At 41.4% G+C, this 27,733-nt stretch overlaps 2 protein-coding genes across 6 annotated transcripts in view; both read right to left on the bottom strand.

The window, feature by feature from the left end:
- Positions 1-1,641: 1,641 nt before the first annotated feature.
- Positions 1,642-21,529, bottom strand: dyrk3 (dual specificity tyrosine phosphorylation regulated kinase 3). Of its 2 annotated transcripts, none has more exons than XM_061833063.1 (6): positions 21,361-21,529; positions 15,929-16,038; positions 6,927-7,135; positions 6,529-6,832; positions 5,581-5,997; positions 1,642-5,504 (listed from the first exon to the last, which is right to left on the bottom strand). In XM_061833063.1, the coding sequence occupies exons 2-6, from the start codon at positions 16,004-16,006 to the stop codon at positions 4,767-4,769; spliced, it is 1,746 nt and encodes a 581-aa protein (XP_061689047.1). In that variant the 5' UTR covers positions 16,007-16,038; positions 21,361-21,529; the 3' UTR covers positions 1,642-4,766. The 2 variants fall into 2 exon arrangements, with proteins under 2 accessions (XP_061689047.1, XP_061689046.1); XM_061833062.1 differs by lacking the exon at positions 21,361-21,529 and adding an exon at positions 18,669-19,560.
- Positions 21,530-23,790: 2,261 nt separating this feature from the next.
- The window catches only part of rassf5 (Ras association domain family member 5), a 33,704-nt gene continuing 29,761 nt past the window's right edge, over positions 23,791-27,733 (bottom strand). Inside the window, exons 5-6 of one of the 4 annotated variants that reach the window (XM_061831666.1) lie at positions 27,544-27,659; positions 23,791-26,384 (exon numbers count right to left, since the gene is read on the bottom strand). In XM_061831666.1, the coding sequence (XP_061687650.1) occupies positions 26,241-26,384; positions 27,544-27,659 (260 nt within the window). In that variant the 3' untranslated portion in view covers positions 23,791-26,240. The other 3 variants (XM_061831664.1, XM_061831667.1, XM_061831665.1) reach the window with 3 other exon arrangements.

The following is a 27,733-nucleotide window of genomic DNA, read 5'->3' as shown; positions in this document are numbered from 1 at the left end:
GTAACATAATAATGACAAGTGCTCATGGTAGTTACTGGTAGGCTCCCTCCCCCAAGTTTGAAAACCACTGTCATTGACAAAAGTAAAATTAACAGCAGTTGAACTCTTGATTGTTTGAGATCTTAGGGTATTAGAAAACTGCTAAATTTGAGTACAGCCCAAAGGAACGTAAACATCGGAACACTGACTACGATGTGACAGATTCGGAGAAGCAACCCCACCCCCCGTGGCCTCTTTGTTTGGGGTCGCTGGTGATGGGAAGGATTCATGGTAAACATGTCCTATCTTTTCCCAGCCTGTAAACCAAGACATCTGAGGTTAAAAAAATTCTCAGTGATTTTCTTCATTGGGCTGTTTCAAAACTGGTGTTGTGGATGATCGATTTTTACCTTGTACTTAAAATTAATTTAACAGGACTTGAATCAATACTTCTTTTACCAGTTGCTTTTTACAGATATTTGTACTGGTACTCTTCATTATGTGAGTACCTTTGACACGTCTGTTCTACCCTCAGAAATCTACTTTTGGAAACATAATAGTTCCCACTTTTAACAGACACTGTCAGAGAGGTATTTATTTCACGATGTTGCTTATTTGGGTCGGAGCTGGACGTCATAAGGCTTACTCACTAATTAAATGTCTAATGATTGTGCCTATAGACGCTGTAATAATTTGAGCAAGAGATTTGAAAAAAGAAAAAGTGTTGTGACCTTAGGCACAGACATTTTCTGCGCTCGTGTACTTTTGTGTACACATTTGTTGGCGTGGGGTTGAGTGTAGTCTGCACTCTCCGGCCACATCATTACGTACATTGCACAATAATAAAGGGTGTGGTTTTACATTGCTGAAAATATAATTTATATTAGGAGCTGTAATTATGACCTTTTTCCATTTGATTGTTGAGTGTATGAATTTATAGCCCTCTCCATTAAAATCCCATGACTGGGGAGTAGAAAAATGTATGATTGGTATTGTAAAAAGTCAAGGGCGCTGATTGTGTAACATTATCTTTGGCCAAGAGCTAATAACAGTATTTCGTGAGGATGATTGGAAACATTATTTCATAACCAAGGTGTCAAATGACAAACATAATTTCATAAACCAGAGGGAAACTAAGACTCATTGAGCCAGCGTGTGGTCTTACAACGGGTCTTATCTCACTACCATAGAGCACAAGCGGTACCTCTGGCAAGCTTGGGTAGGTCTGTGCCGCCCTCCACCAGTTAATTCTCCCGGGATTTTCCCCAACTAACACGCAGTCAATGTCCTAGATGCAGAAAATTCTTCAGACGCTTGCTGCGAACCCGGGTTGTGAGCACGGGCCCCACTTGTAGATGTCGGGGCCTCATGCTATTGCTGTTTCTGACAGTTTGGGGATAAACACTTGATAAGTGGCCCAGTAGAGATCAAGTGGTAGAAAAGGAGCAGGTATGGGTCTTACTGCAAGATCAAAGAACCCCCCACCCCCCTCAACCCCTCTTTTGTACAACATCATGTGAAATAAATCTAGAAAATGATTATTGCTTAACTGCAAAGGTGTGATTGTTATGACTTAAGTCTTACCTGCTACCCATGGTGAAGTTTTTTTTAATAAAATATTTTGTCACCTGTATTGAAATCACTCAATGAGCACTCAGTTAATAACTGTTTTTCTTTTATTTTCCTTAGAAAAAAAAAAAACTATCACAACTTCATTTGGTTACTTTACATTTCTTTTCTGGTCGTCACTCAGCAGTAACTTATCAAGCTTGTGATCTCATGCCGGAACACCACACATCCCGCTACTATACCGCACACCACGAGTATACAACATGACAGCATACAACTTCTTTTTGTCTTCTTATTCCATATTTGCATTATAAACTTTTGATATTGAAACTCTTATTTTGGGAGTGACTCAAAATAGAAACCACTTCTATTTAAAAAAAAAAAAAAAAAAAGTAGAAATCCCTGACAGTTTTACTTTGAAAACAGGGGATGAAATAGAAGTCTTTGAGCAGTGTGGTCCATACAACATGCACCTGACAACGTTTTGTTTAAGTATGTGAGCTTGTGTGTACGTGCGTGACAGGACAGCACCATTAATTCAACACATACAGTATATTAATGGGTTGATGAGGTTCCCTGGCCTACATGACGCAGTGTGAGAAAAAAGGAGGGGGCTGGGGGGTGGATTTAGGTCAGATTGTGGAGCATGCAGCCCGGACACCGTTTGCGGTTCCCCTGCGTCACAGAAACACGACTGAACTTTATGCAAGCGCGAGCCATTATAGCAGCCGGTCCCCAACCTTTTTTTTCCCTCTTTTTTTTTTTTTTAACATGAATGTAGTTGTTGCAATTATTGGGAGCGCAGCACGTGTCTTTTACTACTGAGACGTTGCACAGAAGTGGTTTGGTGGGTTTGAGTCAACAAGCAAAAAACCCATACCTTAGGTCAGACTGCCGATATTGGACATCATTATCTCATCATCTAACCGTGTGTATGCACAAATCTCATTAGACACACACACAAACCTCGGATTGATTTATCAATATGCTTGGACTGTGCGAACAAATGTAGAATATCCTCAGACAATGCATATGGAGGATCAGCCATCAAAAACACATCAGACACACATCTTTAACCCAAGACGCAAAACATATTGCAACAGCAGTCACTCATAAAAGCAATAACAACTCAAACCAGGAATTTGCCAATGGGTTGAGTGTTCCAAATAACCAAAAGGGCACTTCTCATCATTTACCCGTCAAGCGCTTGTACAGTGGAATATGTGCATTTTATGTGGCCGATGCTGACATTCAAGGAAATGCTATTAAACCACTCGCATTTTCTAGTTTTTTAAGGCTTAGGTATTCTTTCCAATTCCTACGATAATCTCAATTACCCGTTGGGATGTCATATGTTCTTATACTAATTTAACAAAATTCACCAACTGTGCTATATTTATTCCCTATTGTATATTTTAATAATGTACAAAGTGTTTGGTCATTCTCGGGTCTCAAATTGGTTTTGTATAGATATGTCCCACATTCTAATTTGACCTCAGAATATATTAAGCAATTTGCATAATTAGTGGACAAAGTTTTGTTGGTTTCTTTGTTTAGCAAGCCCTCAAATGATAACAACGCTTTGAATGTGAGATAAAGTTATGATTAATGTTTTGGATCAACCATCTCTTGCGAAATCAACCTCCGCGCATTGACTCAGATATGACAGCTGGACGTTCCTTTTATAGGGGGATAGAGTTGCAATTTATGTATTTATATTAAGTATTTATGTAGTAATTTAACCCCCACCACCCCAAAAGAGAATTTCTGATTCATTAACATAAGATGAGCAGAAAACAGGCTGGCATGCATGCGTCATGAATTTAACAGAATTTTTGCATGTGTGCTCAAATTGTGCCAAGAGTGAGGAGTGAGAACATTTCAATGTATTTACTACTAAATGAGGCCCATTGACTTTTTTTAATCATTTCTTTCGTTGATAGCTCTCCCCTATTTGGCCAGTTCACCTTTTTGAAGACGAACTCCAAACTTTTTAATTATTTGAACTGATTTTTTTTATATCTTCTGGACCTACTTCTTATGTGACCAAGATGAAGATATTGAAAGGGGCACAGGCGGGCGCAACTGATTTTCAAACCATCTACTACTGTCTGATGATTAATAATCTTTTGTTCAGTCTCTCTCTGCGACCGGGTAGCAATCCACAGCCGAGTGGTTGGCGACCCTAATATATACAGGATATTGCTATATAACATTAAGGGATGTATCAAGTATGTCTCCCTGAGAAACATGCCTTCAAATGAGTACCGCAGGGGGCACCCTGGAAAGGGAATTTTTGCTACTGGCTCACATTTAGCACATTTTCCAACATATTAGTGTTTCTTTATTCTTTTTATTATATTCTACCATCCCTTGTTGAACATATGAACCCACATGACACTGTTAGAACCACGGGAATTCTAGTGAGCCACACACAAGATTGTACGACTACGGGGAGGCTAGGTTGAGGTGAAATGTTCCCAAGAACTGAGGAAGTGAAGTGCGGCCGTGACACTTTGGTGACAAGTAGAGCTGGTGTCGTCCTCCCCCTTCTGGACGAGGAGGCTTTAAATAGATCGCTCTTCATGTCTACCACAGTAGCACCACCAAGCCAACGTGCTCATGCACACATGTACTTTTTGTCACATTTTGAGCTGACATGCTAGCACCAGGCTTTAACTATAGAGGCCAATTAGAAGAGGTAAAAACTTATTGCGGAAACTACATGACGCTGTCTGCAAAATGTATGAGTTATTGGCCGATTGTGTCAGTGTGTTCTTTTACACAACTGTTGACTTGAGTAAATCTTTGTCTGCTAGCGGTGAGCTAAGGAGGGAGTTGTAGCCCTTTTAACTTCTCAGAGTGCTCAATAATAAAGAGTGAGGCATTCGAGTATGACCGACTAAAGACACTCACACATTTGTACCAAGCATGAGCTAAATTAACGACCGTGTATAGAAACTTCACAGCCGCTCAAGGAAATCCTCTGTATAAAAACTTTGTAAAAGTTTTGCATGTGTCCTTCTCGCCTTTGCTCAGCTAATATCAAAAGGTCAGAACTGGGGGTGTCGACACCGCTCAGTAGAAATCAAATACAAAGAACGACAAAACATTTTAAAACCTAGACTCCTGCACTCTGACTACTCCTGAGAAGTGCAGAGGAGGAGGAAGAAGGAAGAGGAGGAGGGAGAGAGGTGATGACTGGCGCTCTCTTGTCTCTAAGTGACAAGTTTGGGTAGGACCGTGCGAATAGGTATGGCCTCTGCTGAATCGCCCAACATGTTGCTCCTCAGTTTGTTGTTGGTAGCTGTGGTAGACCCAAGGCCAGATCCCCCCTTGGCCGTGATGGAAGGGAAGGAGGTGCGATGGTGCTCGGGGACCCGTTTCACGGGAGCCCCTTGGCTCCTCTCGGCTCCAGGTAGTGGTTTGGGGAGCCGACGATAGAGCCAAGGGTGTCTGAGGGCCTGGCTAGGCGTCAGACGAGATGAGGGATCCCAGTCCAAACACTTCTTTATGAAGTCAATAAAGGTGGCGTCCTCACAACCTTTGAGTGCAGCGATCCACTCTTTGCTGGCCGGGGGGCCTCTCAACTTACCGCCACGGCGAGAGTGAGACGCTGTCAGCACGGTGGCCCCCGTAGGTAGGGTGTTGGTTCCACAGTAGCGGGGCTGGCCCTTGGAGTTGATAAAGTTCTTTACTCTTTTGGCCTGCTCCAGAACTTTCTGAGGAGGCATGCCCAGCAGCTCCATGACACAGGCCAATTGGTCCGCCTCATCCCCTCCGGGGAAAAGCGGGTAACCCGTCAACAGCTCGGCCAGGATGCAGCCGAAGCTCCACATGTCGATAGGAAGGCCATAGCGCGCGCCAAAAATTACCTCGGGTGCTCGATAGAAGCGAGACTGGATGTATGTGTACACGCGCTGGTGCTCGAAGCAGCTGGATCCAAAGTCTATCACCTGGTGGAAGAAGAGACATGACAGTGAGGGTGAGACGGATATTTGAAGGCCACATGCCGCAGAAGTGCTTGAATACCTTGATGCCGCTGCGTCCCTGCTGTTTGAGCAAAATGTTCTCAGGCTTGAGGTCGCAGTGGATGATTCGGAGCCTGGTCAGGGCTTCCAGGCACTGCAGGATAGAGTGAGCAAACTTCCTGACCAGAGGCAAGCTGAAGCCCTGAAACTTGTTGCGCTTGATCAGCTCGTAGAGGTTCATGCTGAGCAGCTCGAAGGTCATACATATGTGGTTGCGGAAGGTGAAGTGTTCCAGCATGTGCACCACATTCATGGTGCCGTTGCGGTCCTGCTTTCGCAGGTGTTCCAGGATGCGGATCTCCTCCTGCGCCTGTCGATGGAAACGCTTCTCGTTGCGCACCATCTTGAGAGCCAGATGCTGCTGCAGTTTGTGGTCGTACACTTTGGCCACCTGACCAAAGCTGCCTTTGCCAATAATCTGAGGACAGACAGAGGGAGGCTAGATGTAATAGTACAAAAAACATTTTTTGGTAGATTTTCTTGGTTATAGCAATGCTTCTTGCTTGGTGCTAGGGTTACCAACACAACCATGTAGGCTGACTTGCACCGGAATGAAATCTCACAGCAGTGTGTGGCCAGGTTGGTGACCGCATTGTGTTCCACAAGCTATTGATGCTCCTCACTGTTTGTTCAAATATTACATTGTCTAAATTGCCCGGTCATTGCAACAGATTGTACTTCAGTCATCTGACTCCACAAAAAAAAAAAAAAAAAAAAAAAAAAACAGAACTCTACAACAACAGCAAGAAAGCTGTTTGGCAAAGTCTGTCAAGGCCTGGCATATTTAATTGCATGGGGCCGAAGCAAATTATGCAAGTCATCTATTCTTTTTTTCTCTGTATTTTTCTTAGTCACTTTGGCATAAACAGTGCTTCATAAAGTTGCAACCAAGCTAATTTATGATGAGACATTGGAGTTCAATGGCCTTTGAGCATATTCTTTACCTTACCTTGAGAAACTCATAGCGATAAGCCAAGTGGTCATGGGGGACGTTGATGTAACCGCCGTGCTCGTCGTCATAGCCGCAATTGTTGCTCCCACCGGTGACGGCAGGCCTCTTCTTGGCGTTGGGTCCCACAAAGTAGATATCTGGGTAGGAGTGGATCTCTGTCTGCTCAAGACTGGTCAGTTGAGTTCGGTACAGTCTCACGGCCAGTTCTGGTGTGAGGGGGCCACACAGCTTGGTACTGTTCCCTCCATTGGCGATCCCATGAGAGCCAGAGGTGTCATTGGAGTCTTTACTGGATTCAGAGCTGTGATAAAACAGAGCAGATGCCAGGTTGTGAGCAAATACCTTCCTCTTTAAGTCTAAATGTTTCACTCTTTGTCTTTTTAGATCTTTCCCACCTGTCAACACTGTGATCCTTGGACAGGGTGGTTACTGGTGCCAGTTTACTGGGCGTCTGATCGCTGGTCCCGCTGTTCTGAGGTGGGGCCGTGGGAATGGCACTGATCTTGCGACTGTTAGCGGAGTCCTCATACAGATACTTGACCTTCAGCTGGCCACCGCGTATGGTGGTTATCTGATCCCTCATCACACCCTTATTAGTGACTGCCTGAAAAGGAAGACGAGGCAATTTGAGTGGGTTTTAGACAATGACTGCGCTACAGACCAGTGTTGCAACAAGTATCGACGGTACCAGTACCTAACTTGGATTTTTCAACATAATTAATTAAATTGTACCAGTTTTTAGTATCTGGATGAAAAAAACATATGTGACAGCTCTTGTACTCCGTCTTAAAGGTTGAAGGTACATGGCCGACAAGTAGGGAATGTCTAAATAATAAATAATAAAATATGTGCCTTGACTCCATAAAGGTTGGAAGTCACTGATCCAACATTACAACATGACCGAAATAATGGGGGATAACTTACTGTAGTTAATTAATTTGTAGAACAGCAGTATGGTTATGCACAACCATTAGTGCTAGCACAAGCTTACTAGGCTATGTAACATTTTGTGGCTTGCTTGCGAGCTGTATCTTATTAAAAGTACATGAACATACCTCAAGCAAGCCTTACACAAACTTTGAACTCAAGATAAGCAGTAGCTCAGTTTAAAAGACTTAAGATTGAATGAACAAGGACTGATTACTGGATTACTTCAAAGTACTGAAGAGTTAACCACGAGCAAAGCACTCCCGTTTGGGAAGAAACAAACTTGTGCAGCTCATTCAGGAATGAATAAAGACTGAAATCGTGTTTTTCTACACACTGGCCTGAACTTTACAACCAAAGTGAGAATCACTGTCAGCCAATAAAGCAGGGCAAACCAGAAAAACTACATAGCTCAAGATCCAGTCTGGTAGGCAACACCAGAATCCCCCTCACGTTGTCAAAAACTATAAACAAAAAAAGGTCTTTTATGTCACTCTGAAGTATCAACCCAGTTTATTCCCTAATCACCGAGCTATTATTTCATCTGAACCGGCCATGTAAAAATGGGAACGATCCATTCAAATTTTATGATTCTTAAGATTTTTAGTGACATTAATGTAAGTTCTGTGTACTCATTTTTAGAACATTAAATTAATTTGATGAACATTTGCCTCCATCAGCTGAGAGGTCTTTTTTTTTTCAATTTAATTTTATGGAGATCTCAGTGAAGCACAGAAGTGATACACATATGGCTTAAAACAATCAATATTTTTTGGTGCTGATGACGGATTGGCGATTAAAAAAAAAAAAAACATTGATCCAATCACAAGATGGATTAATGAGACTATTTAATTGACCTGTTTATTTACTGTATATACTTGTGTAATTAATTGCTCAAAAATATATTTACAATAAATAATGTATCTTTGTTAATCTATTTATGCCAGTGAGAAGTAAAAATTTGTTAATAGTCTTCTATTTGATGGCAGTGTGTACTGCAATCAATGTACCTACTTTTTGTAACATTTTTGGTTGTTGGTGTACCGTGACATATTTCAATTGTAAAGAATGTATGTGGTTTGGTTTAAAAAATGTTGGCATTCGCTCCTCTCGTCAAAACAACAGCAACATGTTTACACACAACAAGTCTCTCTTTCTCTCTCTCGCTCTCTCTCTCTCTCGCTCTCTCTCTCTAGTCAGATTATGTATTCTAATCAGTAAAGTCAAACCAATATCACAAGACAAAAATAATGAGACCTAACTTACTGTAATTAAATTACTTTATTGAATTATTATTATTTTATTATTATTATTATTATTGTATTATTATTATTATTATTATTAAATTACCTCTCACAAAAACTTTAGAGCATGATTCAACATAACGGCAGCATGTTTCTAGTACACACAACCAATAGCGGTAGCACTAGCTTGCTAGGCTATTTAACTTTTTGTTGCTGCTTGTGAGCCGGATTGAATCAAAAGTATGTGAACATACCTTAAGAAAGATTTACATGAAGTTGCGCACTGGTGACCATCAACATATGTTTTCCACGTTTTCGTCTTATAATACAGTCACTGGGATCCACTCGTGTTGTCATCCCAACGGTAACAATTGTAGTGGGCCCCATTTGAGTTGACAAGATAACGTCCAACGATCGTTTAAAAAAAAAAAAAAAAAAACGGGATGCGGAGGTATCGTAAAACAAGATTTTATTGGAGTAGTCTGACAAACGTGAAAGAGCACATTTGTCTTGCAGTCAGATCTGTGCATTACGTCTTGTCTCTCAAGCGCCAACTTTTGTTTTAATAAATTTATTGGCTGTCAGATATTTACAGCATTATGTCAAAAGATGTGAAAAAAAAGTATGAGTACTACTATATAAAAATAAACTAGCTTTTGGATGATCATAGTGACGTGGAGTAAATATATTTTGCAGAGCAGATCAATGATAGGCCAATTATGACAAAATCGATCAGCAAAAAAATGCCAATTCTCGGTCAATTCTGACCAAGTCGATAAACACAGTGCAAAGTTTAATGTAACTTAACTTAAAATGGCGACGGCCGTGACAACACAGAACAGGCAGCACTGCAGCGCTTGTCAGAATAAAGAAAGAAATATTTTATTGTTTGACCAGTTTTGATACGAATGTGAAAATTCTGTTTCAAGATTTGTTTTTTCAATGGGATTCACGAGTCAACCCAAATCATCACTAAAATGTTTATTCGAAAAGGAAACAAGGCTTTCTAACAAATCTGTTGCCGTGAAGTCATTTGACTTGGCCAAAGTATATTAATTTACTTGTGAAGCTTTTTACGTGAGCATTTATCATGGGAGTGGATGAATTATTCCTATTCTTACTGTGCACATGGCTGGAAATCAACGGGGGTGGGTTAACTACAGCCTCTGGGCCATATATCACTCCCATGAATTTGATCTGGGCTGCCATCCAAATCTAAAAACAAAAAGGACTTCACAGGATGCCAGAAATAGTCATAATATAAAGTATAAATATATGAATCATATCATATTATTCAAACATTTACTTTGGACTGAGAAGACTTAAACTGAAGTACCTCTTGGTCAAAAAAAGGTCCCCCACCGCTGGCATTATAAGACAAACAAGGACACCACCAGCAAATGTGGATAAAATGAGGTGGTGACAAATTTGTATTGTAATTAAGCTGAAGGCATGAAGATAACATGGTTATGCTGCATTTCAGCACAACGACAGAACGCAAATCAGTTTTGAGTCATGGCACGCAACCCAAATGGGTAACTGTCTGCAGCAACAGTCCCACTATTACTGACTGAGACCTTTAACCCAGACAATCATGTATACTGTACATAAAATTCAAACAGTAGGTCACACACCAACAGTGATAGCTTATTGATCTGAGGGGCCGCAGGCGACCAATGATGAAAAGCATCACTAAAAGTGGCAGAGGTTAATGTTAAACATGGGTGACAACGGACTTCCTTGTGCTAAAAGAAGCACGGTGCAACAGATGGAGAGGAGCTAATCTCTTTGCTATCAGAGAAACGCCTTAGCGCACTTGGCAGTGGCACAACTCTTCACGTGCAGTAAACACAAACATTGTCACAATGCAAGCCGGCTCAAGCTAAACAAAACAAAAGCAAAGTTTCGTGACAGCCTTCAGCACTACCATCCTCAACGAGTACATTTCCTCTCGAGTTTGTTTATGGATTTTAGAATGATCAGCAATGACAAATGTGGTTTTGAGTTCCACTGAGGAGCTCTGAGCGCTCCAACAAACGGAACTGGGGCGCGTTACTGTCAGTTACATTCAATTGAGGCGAGCGTGACAGGAAATACAAAAGAAGACCGGCCAAGGGAGAGCGAATGTAGCCTTACCTCTGTGCAAGCCCACCGAGGGCGGATTACAACGCACAGTACGAGGGTGAGTCGGGGGAAGGGGGAATGTTGATTAGTGATTTTGTTTGTTTGTGGGTCACATTTTCAGGTCCAATAAGTCTTCAGATATTATACCAAACCATTTTGCCCCCTTTGGCATGAAAGGCTTTCGACATTCATTGTATGCACATTTGCTGCCAAAGGGGCCGTTCAGACTGCATCCCAAGCTAAGAAGTAGCCCACTTGTAACTTCAGGCATTACTGATTGTTCAGGGATAATGCTAAACATAAAAATCGATAAAAATCTATTATTCGATCACCTAATAACACAATTGCTTGGCCAGACACAAATATTTCAAGCGCATATATTTTCTCTAAAACTATCACAAATGATAATCTTCTTTTCCTTTCGGCTTGTCTCGTAAGGGGTCGCCACAGCGAGTCATCTTAAATGAACGCATATTTGTTTGGCACAGTTTTACGCCGGATGCCCTTCCTGACACAAACCCTCTTCATTTAGCCGGGGAGAGAAGTTTACAGCGCCTGGTATTCCCAAGTGGTGTCCCATCCAAGTACTAACCAGGGCCAAACCCGCCTAGCTTCCGAGATCGGGCGTTCTCAGAGTAGCATGGCCGTAAGCTATCACAAACGATAATAATTCTTTTAATACCACTGAAATGATAGTAAATCAGGCCTCCCATAACTATTTTTTGTTCTTAAATTGCCACTGTTGTTATTATTATTGTTATGGCCACTTTTCAGTCTTCCTTCCCTAAATTTAATGAAGTTGTTATGTGTTAAATAAAAACTGATTGGCAAATCATGTTAAACCAATATTCAATTGAATACAATACAAAGACAAGATATTTAATATCCAAACTTATTAACATTATTTTTTAGAGCAAATCACTTGAAATTTGATGTTGAAAAAAAAGATTGAGAAAGTTGACGAATGCTCATCAAACACCTGCTTAAAACATCACACAGGGTGAAGAAGCTAATTAAGAACAGGTGGGTTCCATGATTGCAATTTTTTGGGGGGGCACGCATCACTTTTGGGAGATGAATTCTCTCCAACAGCGTGGGGGCGGTGAGAACATTGAAAATTGCAGAAGCTGTGGCAAGTGATGAAAAGGTTAAGGGGGAGGTTGAAATATGTCAAGCATGCATGAGGGGCTGAAACAATCCCCCCCATCAATATGCCGCGGCCCCGCCCCTGCCCCCCCCCCCCCATTTTGAAAACCACTGGTGTAAAGGATATCACCACATGGGTTTAGGAACACTAGAAAATCAATGCCGGTAAAGGTCAGCTTAACATGCCTAAGCGCAACTTAAAACTCTACCATGCAAAGCAAAAACCATTTATCAACAACACCTAGAAAGACTGCTGGCTTCTAAGAGGAAGGGGAAGGGGAAAAGTGTTGTGATCCAATGAGTCCACATTTCAAATTGTGTTTGGAAATTGTGGACTTTGTGTCCACTGGGCCAAAGAGGAAAAGAACCATCCAGAGTGTTATGGATACAAATTTCAAAAGCCAGCATTGGTGATGGTATGGGGCTGTGGGTAGTGCCAATGGCACAGGTAACTTACATATTTGAGAAGGCACCATTGATGCTGAAAGGGACAACGAAGTTCTGTTGAAACATATGCTGCCATCAAAGAAACGTCTTTTTCCACGGACACCCCTGCTTATTGCTTATGTCAGCGAGACAGTACCAAACCACATTCTGCATGTATTACAAAAGTGTGGCGTGTGGCTCGGGGATTGGTTCAGGAGGAAGGAGGGTGCAATGGATCCCTGCAGACCAATCTCCCTTTGAAAATGTGTGGTGCATTATGAAGTGTAAAATACAACAACAGAGACCTCAGACTGTTGGACAACTGAATCTGTGCATCAAGCAAGATTGTTAAAGAATCCTACCCACAAAGCATCAATAATTAATGTCCTCAGTCCCCAAACGTTTATTTAATGTTAAAACAAAACGTGATTCAACACAATGGTATACGTATGATCCCGCTTAAGCTTTTTTGGAACGAGCTGCAGCCAGATATTTACAAGTTAATGATTACTTGCTAAAACAATAAAGTTCATCAGTTTGAACATTAAATATCTTGTCTTTGTAGTGCATTCCATTAAATATAGGTTGTACATGATTTGAAAATCATTGTGTTCTGTCTTTATTTGCTTAAGACTGTCCCATACATAATTGGAATTGAGTTCCTATTAAATGTTTTTCTTTTCTTTCTCGGTATTACTCGGTAATAATAAACCCACTGGGTAAAAAAAAAAAAGAAAAAAAGAAAAAAAAGAGCTTCAAAACTAACCTGGTTTATATGGACCCTTCTAGTCCGATTATAATTGGTTTAGCGCCCAACAAAATGAATGAATTAAATTTAATTTGGTTTTACAGGAATGCTTGATTTCCATGTAAGTGCATGATGATGCCATTGCTGACGCATTGCAGAAATATGGCAGCTCCTGACAGAGAGCTTGTATGTGACAGTTTTTTTTTAACTACTTCCAAGTTGTTTTTATAGTTTGTTTTTTTTTTTCAATAAACTGTTCCAACTATTGTGGTAAATACACGATGGACCTCCATCTTGATAAAAGATGTGGTCAAAGAGGACGTGCAACTGTTCCGATTAAATGTAGTGCACATTATGTGTACACCTGATCATATTGGATCACATTATATGCAAACAGTCCTTCACCTGTCAATTAACTATAAGCCTACGTTTACTGTTCCCAACTATTGGCTGAATAACGTGTGCCAGAGATTATGCTTAACAAATGGGTGATATTCTTGTGTATATGTTAAGTGGAGACACACAACAACAGAGTGAAGCGCTGAGGTTTTAAACACTGCCGCAGTGGAGGCAGCTGTTTAGTTTAAATCGCTAGCTTGTTAGCTTGCAAGGTAGTTTGCAACAATACATGCAGTTGCTCTCCCTTAAGTGTCTGTTATGCGAATCTACACGTTACATACTGTATGGAGCAAGCTTGTTGAGTGTGGAGTATTGGACAATGCCAACACTGGCAAGTGTACCGTTCCTCCATAGTTCCATGAGTCTGCAAGTGGCTAATGACACAGCTGTCCAACCTTCTCAGCTCACTGTGTGGTCCACATGGCGGACCACAACAGTGATACTGTATTAAATCCGGAAAAACTATTGTGTCTATTTTATTGATTAAATGATAAGGCGATATAGTAATTAACGTGACAGGCCTAGTTATTGCCATCATTTTGGGATAGATATTAAAAAAAAACTTGCAGTAATTAGTCTAGTTTGACTCAACATTTGTAGCGTATCATGACCTGGATAACTGATAATCTACACAAGCATAAAGAAGAAAGACCATTTTAGTAAGGTAGTTAGTTTATATCGATACTGTAAAAAAAAAAAAACAAGGTTAAACAGCTTCTTTAAATTATGCTTTTAGGATACTGAAATGTTGGACTCAAAACCTGCTTAAAATTAACAATGTATAATTACCATAAATTCAAAAGAACCAGCACATCTCAAGTACAGTAGATTCAATTCAAGGAACAAGGTAGTTAGGTGCAATTAATGCTATAACGGCAATTTTAACATCCAGAATGTCAAAATATTGTATCCTAAGTACTTCAGTGAAGAACAGACATTGACACTATCCAGTTGAATGTCACATAAGAACACAAGCTTCCATACATGACATTAGTTGTGGGCAAAAAATGTGTTATTTTTGTTTTAATCACTACTTAACTTCTGTTTACATGTCCAAGCTTTTCAAGAAGGTTAATAGGTGTGTGTGCGTGCGTGAGACGGCCCCGTCGGCAGCAAAGGTGCACACGCAAATGTGAGGCACATCTTTAACGTTGTTTTTTCCTTATGCTTTCCAAGCAGTGGTTAACTTATTTTTACACTAGTATGCAATTAAGAATTCTCCACCACTGTTGCTACAGTAATTACTTTTGATGGTGACAGTTTGAATGAGTTAAGTCAATAAAATTACTTGACACATTGTACACAAATTTGAAGATGTAAGGCACAATACAATAAAACACTCTCAGCTCTCAATCATGCAGTAATTCCCAACAACCAATGGGTCAGGCGGCAAAAGTGAAGAAATTACATGCATTCTTATTTTGATTTTCCTACTAAGTTCTGACATGAAACATATTCAGTATAGGACGTGTAGCTGCCTCGTGGTAAAGGTTACCAAAAATAAAGAAAATCTTTTGTTTAAAAATAGCCACTAACATCAACATCATTAAAATAATTTCCAAATAAAGAGAAAATTATATTTTCAAAACCTTTTTCTCATTGGTTTGATGTAGCCTATTGCCATAAGTGGGCCACAACTTTGCAACAAAAATGGCGAAAGCATCGTCACGGAGACATCACTGTGAAGTAGTGGAGACGTCTGCGTGACGTCTCCTTACTCTTGTTGGTCCCAAACATGTCTGGGAACTGTCCAACAGACGTCACGGAGAAATCTTCCCTGTCGTAGACAGAATTACTTTCCGCAATGTTTCTCGAATGTCTCGTAGACTTTTTGGCGACTTGAAAAAGTCCCCAAAAGGACTCCAATGAAATTGAACGTTTGATTTCAGCGCAATTCCTTGGCAACATGGGTAATCTCCAGGACACCTCATGGAGACATCGCCACAACCAGTGTAGACTCAAGTCGCTATTATGTCGCCAACAAGTCTCGAGGCCAGTGGGATAAGGGTCTTGAGAATTGTTTTTAAAAAATCTGAATGAAGGATGGGAACAGACTGCGTTTGACCTGAAAAGGTTTTACTGAAATTGCTTAACCAGAATTGTCTTTTAAGAAGTTATTCTGCCTAGCATCTAGTTAATCCTCAAACAAAAGGATTAAGGAGTGGCAAAGGTAAATTAGACAAGTGGAAGTAGAGCTAACCTTGCTGCCATGCAAAAAAAAAAAAAAGTCTAAATAGAGTAAAGTTAATGGGATGCCATGAAACGAACAAGGTGGGGGATGGGGTTGTGTCTCTCTGAGGAACAGGATGTCTGGAGACAGACAGCCCGCTGCAGCACAGGAAATAGGGCTTTGTTGGTTTTGGGTGTTTGTATGTTTACTTACTGTATGCCTGGGCATGGGGGGGAGACCAGAAGGACTGGTTGTGTCTGCGTCCTCTTTGAGGATGTGGTCCGTCCTCATGTATGAGTCGTATAGTCCATCACCGTGACGTGCTAAAAGAATAACGAGGAAAGAAACATACCGGTGTGATCAAGGGAAATGATTGAATCAATCATACGGTCAAGGACAAATGAAAAGTACAATCTAATCTTCTTAGGAAAAAGTCTGTAGCTAAATCCCATTGATTATCTTGTCAATTAACGACCATGTTGTGAAATCAAATTGAAGAAATCCAATTTCCAGGGAAAAATCTACCCGACATATGAATCACGAGCCGTACATTGTAGCCAAGAGCATAGCGGCGACCTGACCAGCTTAGGTAGGGTTTAGGGTCCCAGATTGCTAGCGCTGCAAGTGGTATTATTGGCCTAATGGCGGCAACAGATGCCAGTGTGACGACAGCATCTTTCCGTCTACCCCATCTGTCCATTCAAGCGTGCTCGTGGGCTGCCTGGACCAGGTCAGGTGTGCTCCCAAATAGAGCTCACATGGCATCAGCCCGCTGTGCATGTGTGCTTGTGAATGTGTGTGTGCGTGTGGGGGGGATTCACATCCCTGGAACGAAGCCAAACACTTCATCTGAGATGATACAGGCTTGAGAGTATGAATGAGTGGAGCTTGTAGGTGGTCTCTCAGATGACAAAGCCCATCAGCAAGCTGTTCATCTCCACAGTTGATAAGCAGGTTTCTAGTTCGCCAATGCTCAAGTGTGGCTGCAAGTGGCCGGTGAACATCTACATTAGTGACATGTTTGGTTAACTGAAAGAAAAACAACTAGTTTTCCCTCTGACTGGCCCTTGAGAGTGTTCTAAGAATGGGCAGGTGCGTCACAGCCTGTCTCCCTAGTCAACAGACCTGCACCAGAACAGATTAGACCTGCTGCCTGGATAGCCACGCATTAGACCTGCACAGCACAGCGCAGCAAACACAGGGTTTAGGTCTCCACGCATGGTATTAGGCAAGCGCAGACCCCATTAGCCCACTACAATATCCTAATCACTCAGTGGGGGCTCAGCACTTTCAGATAGAATCTGCTTGCTTCGTGGGCTACCCTCTAAAAGGGAAAACAAGAAAACAAAAAAAATCCTCAAATACTGGCATGAATATGATAACACTTTCTCGGTTTGTGTGTAATCACTAAACAAGCACAACACAAACCTTATCCAAAAAAAGGACCTAAAAGCTTAAACCCAACACATAATAGATGCAGTAGCATCAACAGTCAGGTGCATTGCCCACTGAGGAAAGAAAATGCCTTGCCTTAAGTAAACAGCATGTACAACCACAAGATGAGAATAGTCATCTTGCTACCCATCCATCTTCTCTACATCTTATCCTCACTAGCACCGCGGGTTTGCTGGAGCCTATCCTCGCTGTCTTCGGGCAAGAGGCGGGATACACCCGGAACTGGTCGCTAGCCAACTGCAGGGTACATGTAAACAAACAACCATGCACACTCACGGGCAATTTAGAGTCACCAATTAACCAACCATGCATGTTTTCAAAATGTGGGGGGAAACCGAAGTACCCAGAGAAAACCCAAGCAGGCAGGGGGAGTATCTGCAAACCCTAACCCTCGTCCGCCGTGCCAACTCTTGGTACCTAATTCAAATTAAAAAATCTGAAACAGACGAACTAATATCTTATAAACAAAAATAATTGAGGCTCTGCATCTGTCAGGTGTGCCGCCCACTTGAATAATTGGATACCTCGCCTACAATAAACAATGAGTACCAATACAATCTTGATTTTCATACGCATACTTATGATACTGGTAAATGACAATATACTTATATAAAACTGTAACTCACTATAAAATATGCTGCTGCTGTCTCACAAAAATCATGTACCACCAACTTCGGCGACCTTTTTGTTTACGTCTTGAAAAAAACAGCAAAAATATAGTAAGTTTTGAATTTAAAAAATAACTCAAGATTAAGTTATGAGTTTTCGACAGCAATAATGCAAGATTATTGTTACACACTAAAATGTGTGCAATAAAGTAAATGCAGAAATAGATGAAGTGCTAAATAAATAAAGTAAATCTATTCCTACTGGAATGAATACCTTTTTCCAAACAGAGACATTTACCTCTGAAGTTTAATATATATATTTATTTATATTTATATATATATGTTTTTTTTTTTAACTATTTGAAGAAAACGGGACATTGAAAGTTTGGACAGAAGCAAAAATGCAATATGCATACAATTAAGTTATAAAGTTGAAGTACATCATCAGCCAAAACGTGATGGGAGTCAAATCTGACTCACGTTTCTCGTAATGATACGATCTAATCTCAAGCAGGGGGAAAAATAATAGCACGCAGGTAAATAAAAACATCTTTTCCCGGAACGTGTGCCAAAACAATGAGACGTGAGTCTCGTGGCTTCTACGGTTCGAGTTTACATTGTAAAAAAGGACTATGGATTGATTTAAACACCCATCAGCTGTTTGTCCGCAAAGTGCCACGACGTGGCATTTGAAACCGAGGAAAATAAAATAAATGAACATTCACGGCAATTTCGGCCACAAGATGTTTATGTAAATGAAAAAAAGAGTTGCTCGGAAGAGAAACTTCCAAAACGACGGCTTGCTAAGTGTGTCAACATTGGTCGGACGTGGAAACCAACATGGACAAAAACAAAAGCACAACAAAGGGAGATATCGACGTTGCGGTTACCTGTTGCTATTGGGGCCTCCGGCTTTCTGCTTATGATCATCATGGTCGAAATGAGTTGGTGATGCCAGCATCCGAAGTGAAGAAAAGAGGCCGACAAACGTAAAAAAAAAAAAAAAATCAAGATAAAAATAAAACAATAAAATAAACTACATGGCCAACTGAGCTGATGGCACTTTTAACAAAGCTTTCATTTGGCGCAGTGTCCAAAAACTACCCTGAGTTGTGTTTTCGACTTGTTTCCTGGACTATCGCCGAAAGTTGGTCGGCAATCCGTTTTGCTCACGCTGAGTTGCTAACATTAGCCGAGGTGGCAGGAGGGAGACGCCGGAGAGGGGGAGTCGTGTCGTTTCCCTCAAGCTAGTCACAAAACAAACGTCCGTCGGGGAGCCGCTCCCTCTCTCCAAAACCAAGCCAAGTCCAAACGGAACACTTCGGCGGTGCGGTCCGTGGCGCCAACTCGCCTTTCTGTCTGCGAAGCGACTCGAAACTCGGCAGCATTCCCGTGTTTATTCCCCGCTAGCTGACTTCGCGCTTGGCGAACGGCGAAACTACCAACTCCGGTGCAGCCTTCGAGTCCTGCGTCGAGAGTCTCGAGGGCTTCGGGGCGGCTATCCGAAACGTGCTAGCGAACGCTGCTCTCGCCCCATGCTAACGGCACGGATGACCGAGGCGTGCCCTCCCCACTGAGTCTGTAGTCTGGAACTCGGACTCGGCGCGGTGTTTAATCCGTCCTCGCGATTGAACGAGTATCTTATTCGGCGCAACGTTATGGTGTTGCTATGGGCGTCTCCAGTGTGTCCGGGTGAGCCAGCGAGTGAGCGAGCACCGAGCAAGGCAGACCGAGGGAGGGGCGAGAAGGAGTTGGGCGGGCAGGGGGCCTTGGCGTTCTGGCCAAGGCAGAAAAGGATGAAGGCGCCCCCCGGTGGCCCCGAAATGTGCACCGTCTCAAAACAACGCACTTCCAAGCCAGTTTTTCTCACCTTTGTTTGAGTCAAGGCACTTTGAAATTAGAACAATCTCATCATGGAAAAAAAGATGAGACAGTAAAGACATAAATAATAACAATTTAACCCTTTCCAGGCAGGGGTTGAAAATTTGCAAGATGTTTAATATAATCAACAATTTTAAGTCCAGAGTATCATTTTCTGAAAGTATCAAATTTTTCTCTCTGCAAAATTTTTATTGGTCCAGACAGGTTTAAATCACTCACAAATTGATGGAAAGCCGCACAAGCATTTTTTATATATTATTTTTTTGATGAATGAGTTTTGTCAGAGAAGTTTCAGGGATGATGTCACAAAAACAAATCCAGTGCTGCACTTGGACTAACACTGCAAGGAGGTGACCTAGACCAGGTTTTGGTAATCTTGTGGACCGGCAAACGTGCCGAAAAGTCTCCTTGTGATGAATGCGCATGCGTTACGAACAGGGGAACTCTGGGTATATATCAGACCCTTTCTGGGAAATCCCCCGGTCTCATAGTTACCCTTCTTCTACATAGAAGGAGCTAACGTACGCTAACCTTAAAACAAAAGTTGATTAAAAAAAAAAGATATACACATATATGTATGTTTGCTGTATTCGTCTTTCTGACATGTCCATAATGAACATGAAAACTCGGCGACAAGTTGTCAGATGGCACATGTTGACGCATGGATGGGGAAGTTTTCAGACTGGCTGGAAGTTTACAAAATATACGCGCATGCGCATTAATGTATGCACATCCACATTAATCACAAAGAGACTTTTCAGCATCGGGGGCGCTCAGACTATCACACCGGTTTTGGAAACTATCTGAGAGCGAGAGATCGGTAGGTGATTGTTTAGTTTGTTTTTGGTTTTTTTTTTTTTTCCATTGACCCACCTTCCATAGTTTAAAATATGTGACAACGTGTCGGTCAACGTGTTGAGTGAACGTGAACCTCTGGGATGGTTCATTAACTAAAGGAAGAAGCACCTGAATGATATTGTCAAACAGAACTGGATGATTCAGTGAATAAATCATTAGAAGGAAATGTTTAAAATAACTGATTGTAATGATTCAGTACACTGCTGTTGAAGATCTACCGTGCCCATCACTAGTTTGCACCGTTCTAGCCGTGTTCACAATTCTGGCCAATCAAAGTGGCTTCTCTCATTCCCTTTAAAAGCAGCACAATAGTCTCGCATGATGATTTCTCTATGTACAGAAGAGAATGTCACCAACACGACAGATACCATTAGAAACAGTTCTCAGTATGATGCAGTTTAGCTCTACACCTACAGCGAATGTCAACCACAAGTATGCCATCCATCTATTTTCTTAGCCACTTATCCCCCAAGGGTCATGGGAGTGCTGGAGTCTATCTCAGCCATCATCAGGGAGGAGGCGGGATACACCCTGAACTGGTTGTCATCCAATCGCAGGTCACACGGAGAAAGACAAAAGTCACACTCACAATCACACTTTGGGGAAATTTAGAGTCTCCAATTACTGTGTGTTTTTGGGATGTGAGAGGAAACCGGAGTGCCCAGAGAAAAACCACGCAGCCACGGGGAGAACATGCAAACTCCACACAGGTGGGGCCAGGATTTGAACCCCAGTCCTCAGAACTGTGAGGCCAACGCTCTAACCAGAGGCATCACCGTGCCATCACAAGTATGCATGTATTAAAAAAAAAAGAAAAAAAAAAAACGCAGATTTCGGTATCACCTGTGTAGTCAGTTTCCAGTCCTTGTCAGCTCTGCTGTTAGTCCGTTGCCTGCCTGTTCTTGTTTTGTATCTATTTGTCTATTATTATTATTATTTATCTATTTACTTGGACTGAATTTCATCTATGAGATGGAGTCTTTTTCTTCAGCTCTCCCTTGCTTCTCATTTCACTTCATTTTCTCTCCCGAAATGAAAGCATCCCTCTGTCCTTGCCTCTGTCTGGTGGTCTGCAATGACTTTCGGTCTGGTATGGCAAAGATCACAGGACACATCATCATTGAGTGGCTTTGTTACACAACTGGTGACATAATTTGAAGTGATAAATACAAAGAAATGATGGGTTGATTAATCACGAGCCAGTTGAGCAGATGGGCAGTGCCATGTAGGGCAAAGTGGAACAGCTCAACGTGTGTATGTTTTCACTGTGTGACTTCTTCTATAAACTGGGGAGGCTACGGAGAGGTAAAGAGGCCTGGATATGGTGAGTGGCGGCACAGAGGACAGGCAGTGACATCAGACCGGTGTGAAAAGGGCTCGGAGCTAAGTTAAGATGGTGATAGATGCTGGACAGGCGCCGATGCTAAACTAAGCTCTTTCTTGGAGGTGAGAAAAAGGGCGTGCCAATATACACTGCCATAAATAAGCATATTGACGCACTTTCGCGATGCTGTCCAGCCACCCTGAAGCTCATGTGCCTTATTCATGGCCTATGGACAATGCCTGATAATTGATACAGATGTGTGATCATCTTCCAAGAGGTCAAGGTGTAAGCGTGAGGATCGAGCACCATTGTGACTCTTTCCACTTTCCTGAGTCCTCGGCATTTTACGACTACGCTGCCAAAAGATGGGACCAGGTGCAGTGAGGTGTGTGTGTGTCGGGGGCATGAAAGGCCCGGGCTGAATTTGGTGTTGCCGTCTGTGGCCGACTCAGACACCTGTTCATTTGAATGGCCTTCAAGATAAGAATGGGGCCTTGAAATCACAACTTGTAGATTTGCATACATTTGCGCCTAGCTCACACTGTGATGTCACCACCTCATGTTGCTGCTGATAAAAACACTTTGCCTTCTTGGGAATTCAACAGACCCCACCACTCACTGAGGCCACCACATAACCTTCCTTGAAGATAAAAATACACAAAGTACAGAAATTGATCATGAAATAAAAATATTAGTCTCAATATGTGATTATTTATTTTTCAACAAGCAGAGTAACTACAGTGTAAGTTTCTGATAAGTAAAGTTGTTTTGTTCATCTGTGTTAACAGATTTTGTGATGGCTTTTTGAGCCGTGGCACTCAAATCCTTTACCTGTTGATTCTTGCTCAAAGTTCAATGCACCAAGATGAGATGCAACATTCGGACGCTGTGGGCCGGCCGACGTCACATCCGACTGTCACTGCTTGGTGTCCATGCATGCTGCACTCCAATGTTGTTTGTTGGCATGTCAACTTTACGTCTCGTTTTTGCAATTTTGAAGGTAATAATGCAAACATTGGTTGCTCACTTATGATCAATCTGACTTGGCGTGGTGGTGCACAAAATGAATACTCGTTCGCACTATCCATAGGTACACAGTTAAATCTCACCCCTGCCTATAAAGTGTGGTGCTGGACAGCATATAGTCATGAGTGTAGCCCTTAACAATATTTTGTTTTTTTTTTCCTGACAACTTTTCCTTGCAAAATCACTCCAAAAGAGATTGAGAGGACAGCTCATCTGCACAAGCCTCTTTGGCGACTTCACACATTTAAAATCTGGTCTTTGTATGTCATTATCTTCTGGTAACGCCTTTCTTTTGAGGATGTGGGTGTATGCTCGAGGTTCTTGTGCTGAAGAGTGAAATTCCTCTTCAGCTTTCTAGCTTTCATTGGAATGTTGTGTTGGCAAAACTCACTTGTGTCTTCCGTGTAGCTTGACCAAAGGCCAATTTTCTACTGAACAAAAGCAAACACAAAAGTATGATTCTGAATAGCACAGTGCTTAAAAGATCAACCTTGGAAAAGAAAATTACACTGTACATCTAAATAAAGTTGAAAATGTATGTTGTATCCTCTAAAGCTAACACATAATTTTAACACACAAGTAGTGTCTTTAAGGAAGCAAGTGGAAATAATGCAATGTAAATGTGTCGTTATGGTGTTGTTTATCTATACACCCTAAATTTAGAATTCATTCCCCTTCAATATATTCAGTCTTTTTTTTTGCAACCTTCCGGGAAGACTGTGTGTGGAAGGAATGTTGTGAAACATAATCCTACCCAAGTTATATTTTTGTGAGTATCAATATAGATCTGTGTTGTACAAGTAAACTTGAAACATGAGGCAGAGGAAGTGACATAACATAGTCTAACTCTGGTGTGCAAAAATCACACCGCAAACAAAGAAAACAAAAATATCAGGATGATTTCCCAATAGGGATAATCTTTTTATTTTATTTTATTTCAGTCAGATAGTCTGTACATCTCTATTCATATGGTCATCACCCATCTTCAAGTCAAACAAAATAAGTTGCAAAAAAGCATAACATCTCCAACCTTGGGCATATAATTACATAAATAACAGTCTCACACACACGCACACGGTTTGTTGGAATGACAAATGAGTGTAAGGTGAGTGTGTCACCACCTTAAAGAAAAAAATATTTGAACACATACAAATAACGAGGCACCTGTGTACCGCGACACACCGTCCATGCATTAGGTACATGTCGCGATATCACTGGACACAGGAAACAAAAGGCACTGCCTGTGGGATCAGCTCAGGTTTCACACCAAGTGTTAACTGAGAAGCATATCGTTAAGCTCATACAATAGTCTCCTAATTTTTTTTTTTATTGTTATCACTAATTACTATCACAGTTTCAATAAGGAAAATACCAATGCGCTTGCACAAAAAAAAAATTTAAACGTTTTTTTTTTTGCTTGTGTGGATTGTCAGTGATCCAGGTCATGCTAATTTGCAAAAGTTGAACTGAGGCCCTTTGCGCCCTTCTTGTTTGTTGAATTGTTTTCCAAAAATTGTTTGAGTATGACGAACACAACTCTGCTCTTAAGCTAAACTAAGTGCTAATGGACAAGTGGCCTCATCAATCATATTTATTTGAAAACGGTGAAACAGCATTGTGTGACTGTGTATTCAATTGTTTGGTCCAAATTGATTAAAAACATAAAATCATTTATCATCCATGCAACTCAATCTGAGGATGTAAATAAATTACACAATGCTCATTTTGGTAAGTGGGGCCGCATGAGTTTGTGTCAAAGTCACTACAACAAAAGAGGACAGTTTTCACATCAACTCCACACATGCACAATGATGCCAAAAGAATGATATTCATTCTAACAACAAACTGTCATTTTCCAGTGTATACTTATTGTATCACATACTGTATGCATCACAAACCCATCATTGGTACATAACCTTTATGATTTTTGCTTTCCTTTTAATTTACATAGAAGTTACTTGCATGTTCGCTTTTAAGCAATTTGCCCCATTTGCCATGCAAAGTAAGTGCTGTACCTCTATGGCTCTACTCTCTAGTACTGATAGCTTTCCTCTCTTGCAAATTGTACTTGGACAGCCCCAGCACATTCTAGGATGCATACAACCACAGGCTAATTCGATCTTGCTTCATTATGCCTCAGTTCCGGACCCCGCAGTACTATACGAGACTCAGCGGTCTACTTTTCTGCGGTGGTTCATTTCCCTGCTGCCCACAGGATCCTCTTGAATTGAATTTATAAATACGGGAGACAATCAATATCTGATATGATGTTGTTTTTGTTTGTGTTTTTCCAGTCCCAAAAGCAAGGTGTGCAGTCTCACTGAACTGGTACTGTTGAGTGGAAAAAACAGCAGTTACGGTATTTTCACAACCACTTGTGATTCAATAATTACGTGTCATTGGACTCTGATTATGAGGCCGCATGCTGCAGAACAACCACACTAGAAACCACTGTTAAATAAACCGCTCTCTGACAGTGTCAATCCATTTTGATAAAGCTCTTAAATGGACCACTGCACCTCATGTTGCGGCTGCTCGGTGTGTGTGTGCCGTTCTCAAATTGAAAGAGCATCCTAATGTATTTGCCAGATTTTCAAATCACCATGCTGGATGTGTTGCTCCGAGTTTGGGGGCAAACATCAAAACCGTGTTTCCGAGTCACAAAATGGCTTCATTTGCATGCGAAGCTCAGACATTTGTCCCACGGAAGGATGCTGTTTCTCGTTCATCACCTTATCGACTTGCTGAAGTAGGAATACCGAATGCTAGGATGGAGTATTGGATTCTTTTTAAAGCTGTGTTCTTTATTCAACAAGATAACCCAAACACCATCCTCATAAGTCCACGTCATGGATTCAAGCGACAAAACGACCACCTGAATCTTGTAAATCAGAGCCAACATTTCAAGAAAACAAACGTTTGTTATGATTGTCCTTTTATTCCGAAGAGATGCTGAAAAGGGAACCATGCGTTCTATTTTATCATTCTACATGGGTGGTCAGCAGTGCTGTAAGTATGTGTGGGGATGAGCTGAGAGAGACACATGCATAAGTAACACTTTGCAGTAGCAGCAGTGGCAGAAGGAGAGAAGGTCATTTTAAATGCAATTAAACACTGCCATCCCAGCTGTGTTTTTGCAGAAGTTCCAACACCCCTTAAAGTCTCCTGGAGCTCCTCAAAGATGGCGGAAGAGGAGTACAATGTGTCCTGAGAAAGGCTTTGTTTGTTTGTGTATGTGGAGACGAGCTCGGCTCCATCTCAGAGCTCTCTGATTGGATCGCGGGGCCTTGGAGGGGGGACGAGGGTGGGCCTTCAGTGTTGAAAGGGTCAAATCTCTCCCTGCTTTGAGGTCACACGGCACCAAGTGAGGAGGTCAGGGGTCGTGTTGTTGTAGAGCTTGCTGTAGCTTGCGTCTGTACATTGTATATTTTGACTCCACTGCTCGCACACGCTCTGCCTCTTCTTTATCCAGAATCACCAGGAAGTTTTGGAGCTCCGGGACGGAGAAGGCGTGCCACTGTTGACAACACATTATTATTAGTTTTCTGTAAGTCATAAGGATGTAACCATTCATTCTATCTACGGGTTTTAATTCCAAACAAGACCTCCCCGCAGGTTTTGTACAGTCCTCCAAATTGATGAATAGGATACAAGTAAAAATGTTTCAATGCAAAATATGCTTTAACCTTCAAAGGATTCAGGGTTCCAATGTCAAATTGGTGCAAGGTTTGCATATTCTCCCTACATCTGTCTTATTCCTGTACTGTTATTTTTTTGACTTTGTCAAAAGGATTGAAAGGACCGATGGAGTCATAGCCTTGGCTAACAGGAGAGTAGTAATTGGTGTCAAGGATGTATGTTGAGTGATACATCTCAACTATTTTAAGATCATTGTCTGGGATGAGTAACGTTTTCCACGTGTTTTTGCTCTGCTGATCTCATTTTGGTTAACATACTTGCATATCTGTGGTCCATTTTTTTCCTTTTTTTTTGCAATTTATCTGTAAACCATCGCTTTTTTTAGGGGTAATTGATGTAAGCTCAGTTTGAAATAATATTAGAGTGTTTTGAGATCATAGTTTGTTGCACATTTATACCCATTACTATTACTATTAATCATTAATTGATCACTTTTTTTCGCCATTGGTGGTAAGGCTCGGTCCTGATACCCAGCGAATAGCAGATATTTAATCTATTGTATATCCCATGGCATGATCAGTGTGTGGGTTGTCACTAAAATACCGCCACAAATTATGTAAAAGCTTCAGAAAGACAAATCAATACAGGCAACGGTCACAATTGATGTGGAGAAACAAGGCCGAACTGCTAATAACGAAAATCTGCAGATACAGTAACTTGACGGTCATGATCATTGCATTGGGGATGAACAAAAAACATGGACAGTATATATATATATATATATATTTTTTTTTTAATCCACGGAATTTTCAATCAAGCAGGGATAATGTGGCAATAGGGGTTGGTTCCTCCCACTAAAAGAAAAAAAAACCAAAAAAACCCCTTTTAGAAAAAATGAAGAAAAAAAAAAAATCCACAGAACGTGCCAAACCATGATGATGCGGGAGTCCACTGTACAACAAAAAGGCAAAATATTAACTTCCTTGTGTGAAAAGCGCCAAATAATTGCAAACAATTGTGTTTCTGTGCTTTGTTACCTCAACTTCTCCAGTCTCGTTTTCCTTGAGGACAAAACTGAGCTGCTCGGGGTCAGGCCCTGCAATCAGTCTCAGAAGAAGAGGACGCTCACACAGAGGAAGTTTCTGGAACAAATCTGACAAAGACAAAAGCTAAATGAGTGTTCAATCATCTTTGTGTGAACGATTAGAGGCGCCAGTCCTTCGTCGC

This window comes from Syngnathoides biaculeatus, chromosome 10 (genome assembly GCF_019802595.1).
Source record: "Syngnathoides biaculeatus isolate LvHL_M chromosome 10, ASM1980259v1, whole genome shotgun sequence".
In the NCBI taxonomy this organism is placed as follows: domain Eukaryota; kingdom Metazoa; phylum Chordata; class Actinopteri; order Syngnathiformes; family Syngnathidae; genus Syngnathoides; species Syngnathoides biaculeatus.
This window is presented reverse-complemented; position numbering and strand designations above follow the sequence as displayed.

Coding starts and splice junctions, on each gene's coding strand:
- dyrk3 (XM_061833062.1), bottom strand. CDS start 18,711: ATGATGATCATAAGCAGAAAGCCGGAGGCCCCAATAGCAACAG. Junction 6,833..6,926: donor AAGGATCACAGTGTTGACAG/GTGGGAAAGATC, acceptor GTTTTATCACAG/CTCTGAATCCAGTAAAGACT. Junction 5,505..5,580: donor AGGGACGCAGCGGCATCAAG/GTATTCAAGCAC, acceptor TTCTTCCACCAG/GTGATAGACTTTGGATCCAG.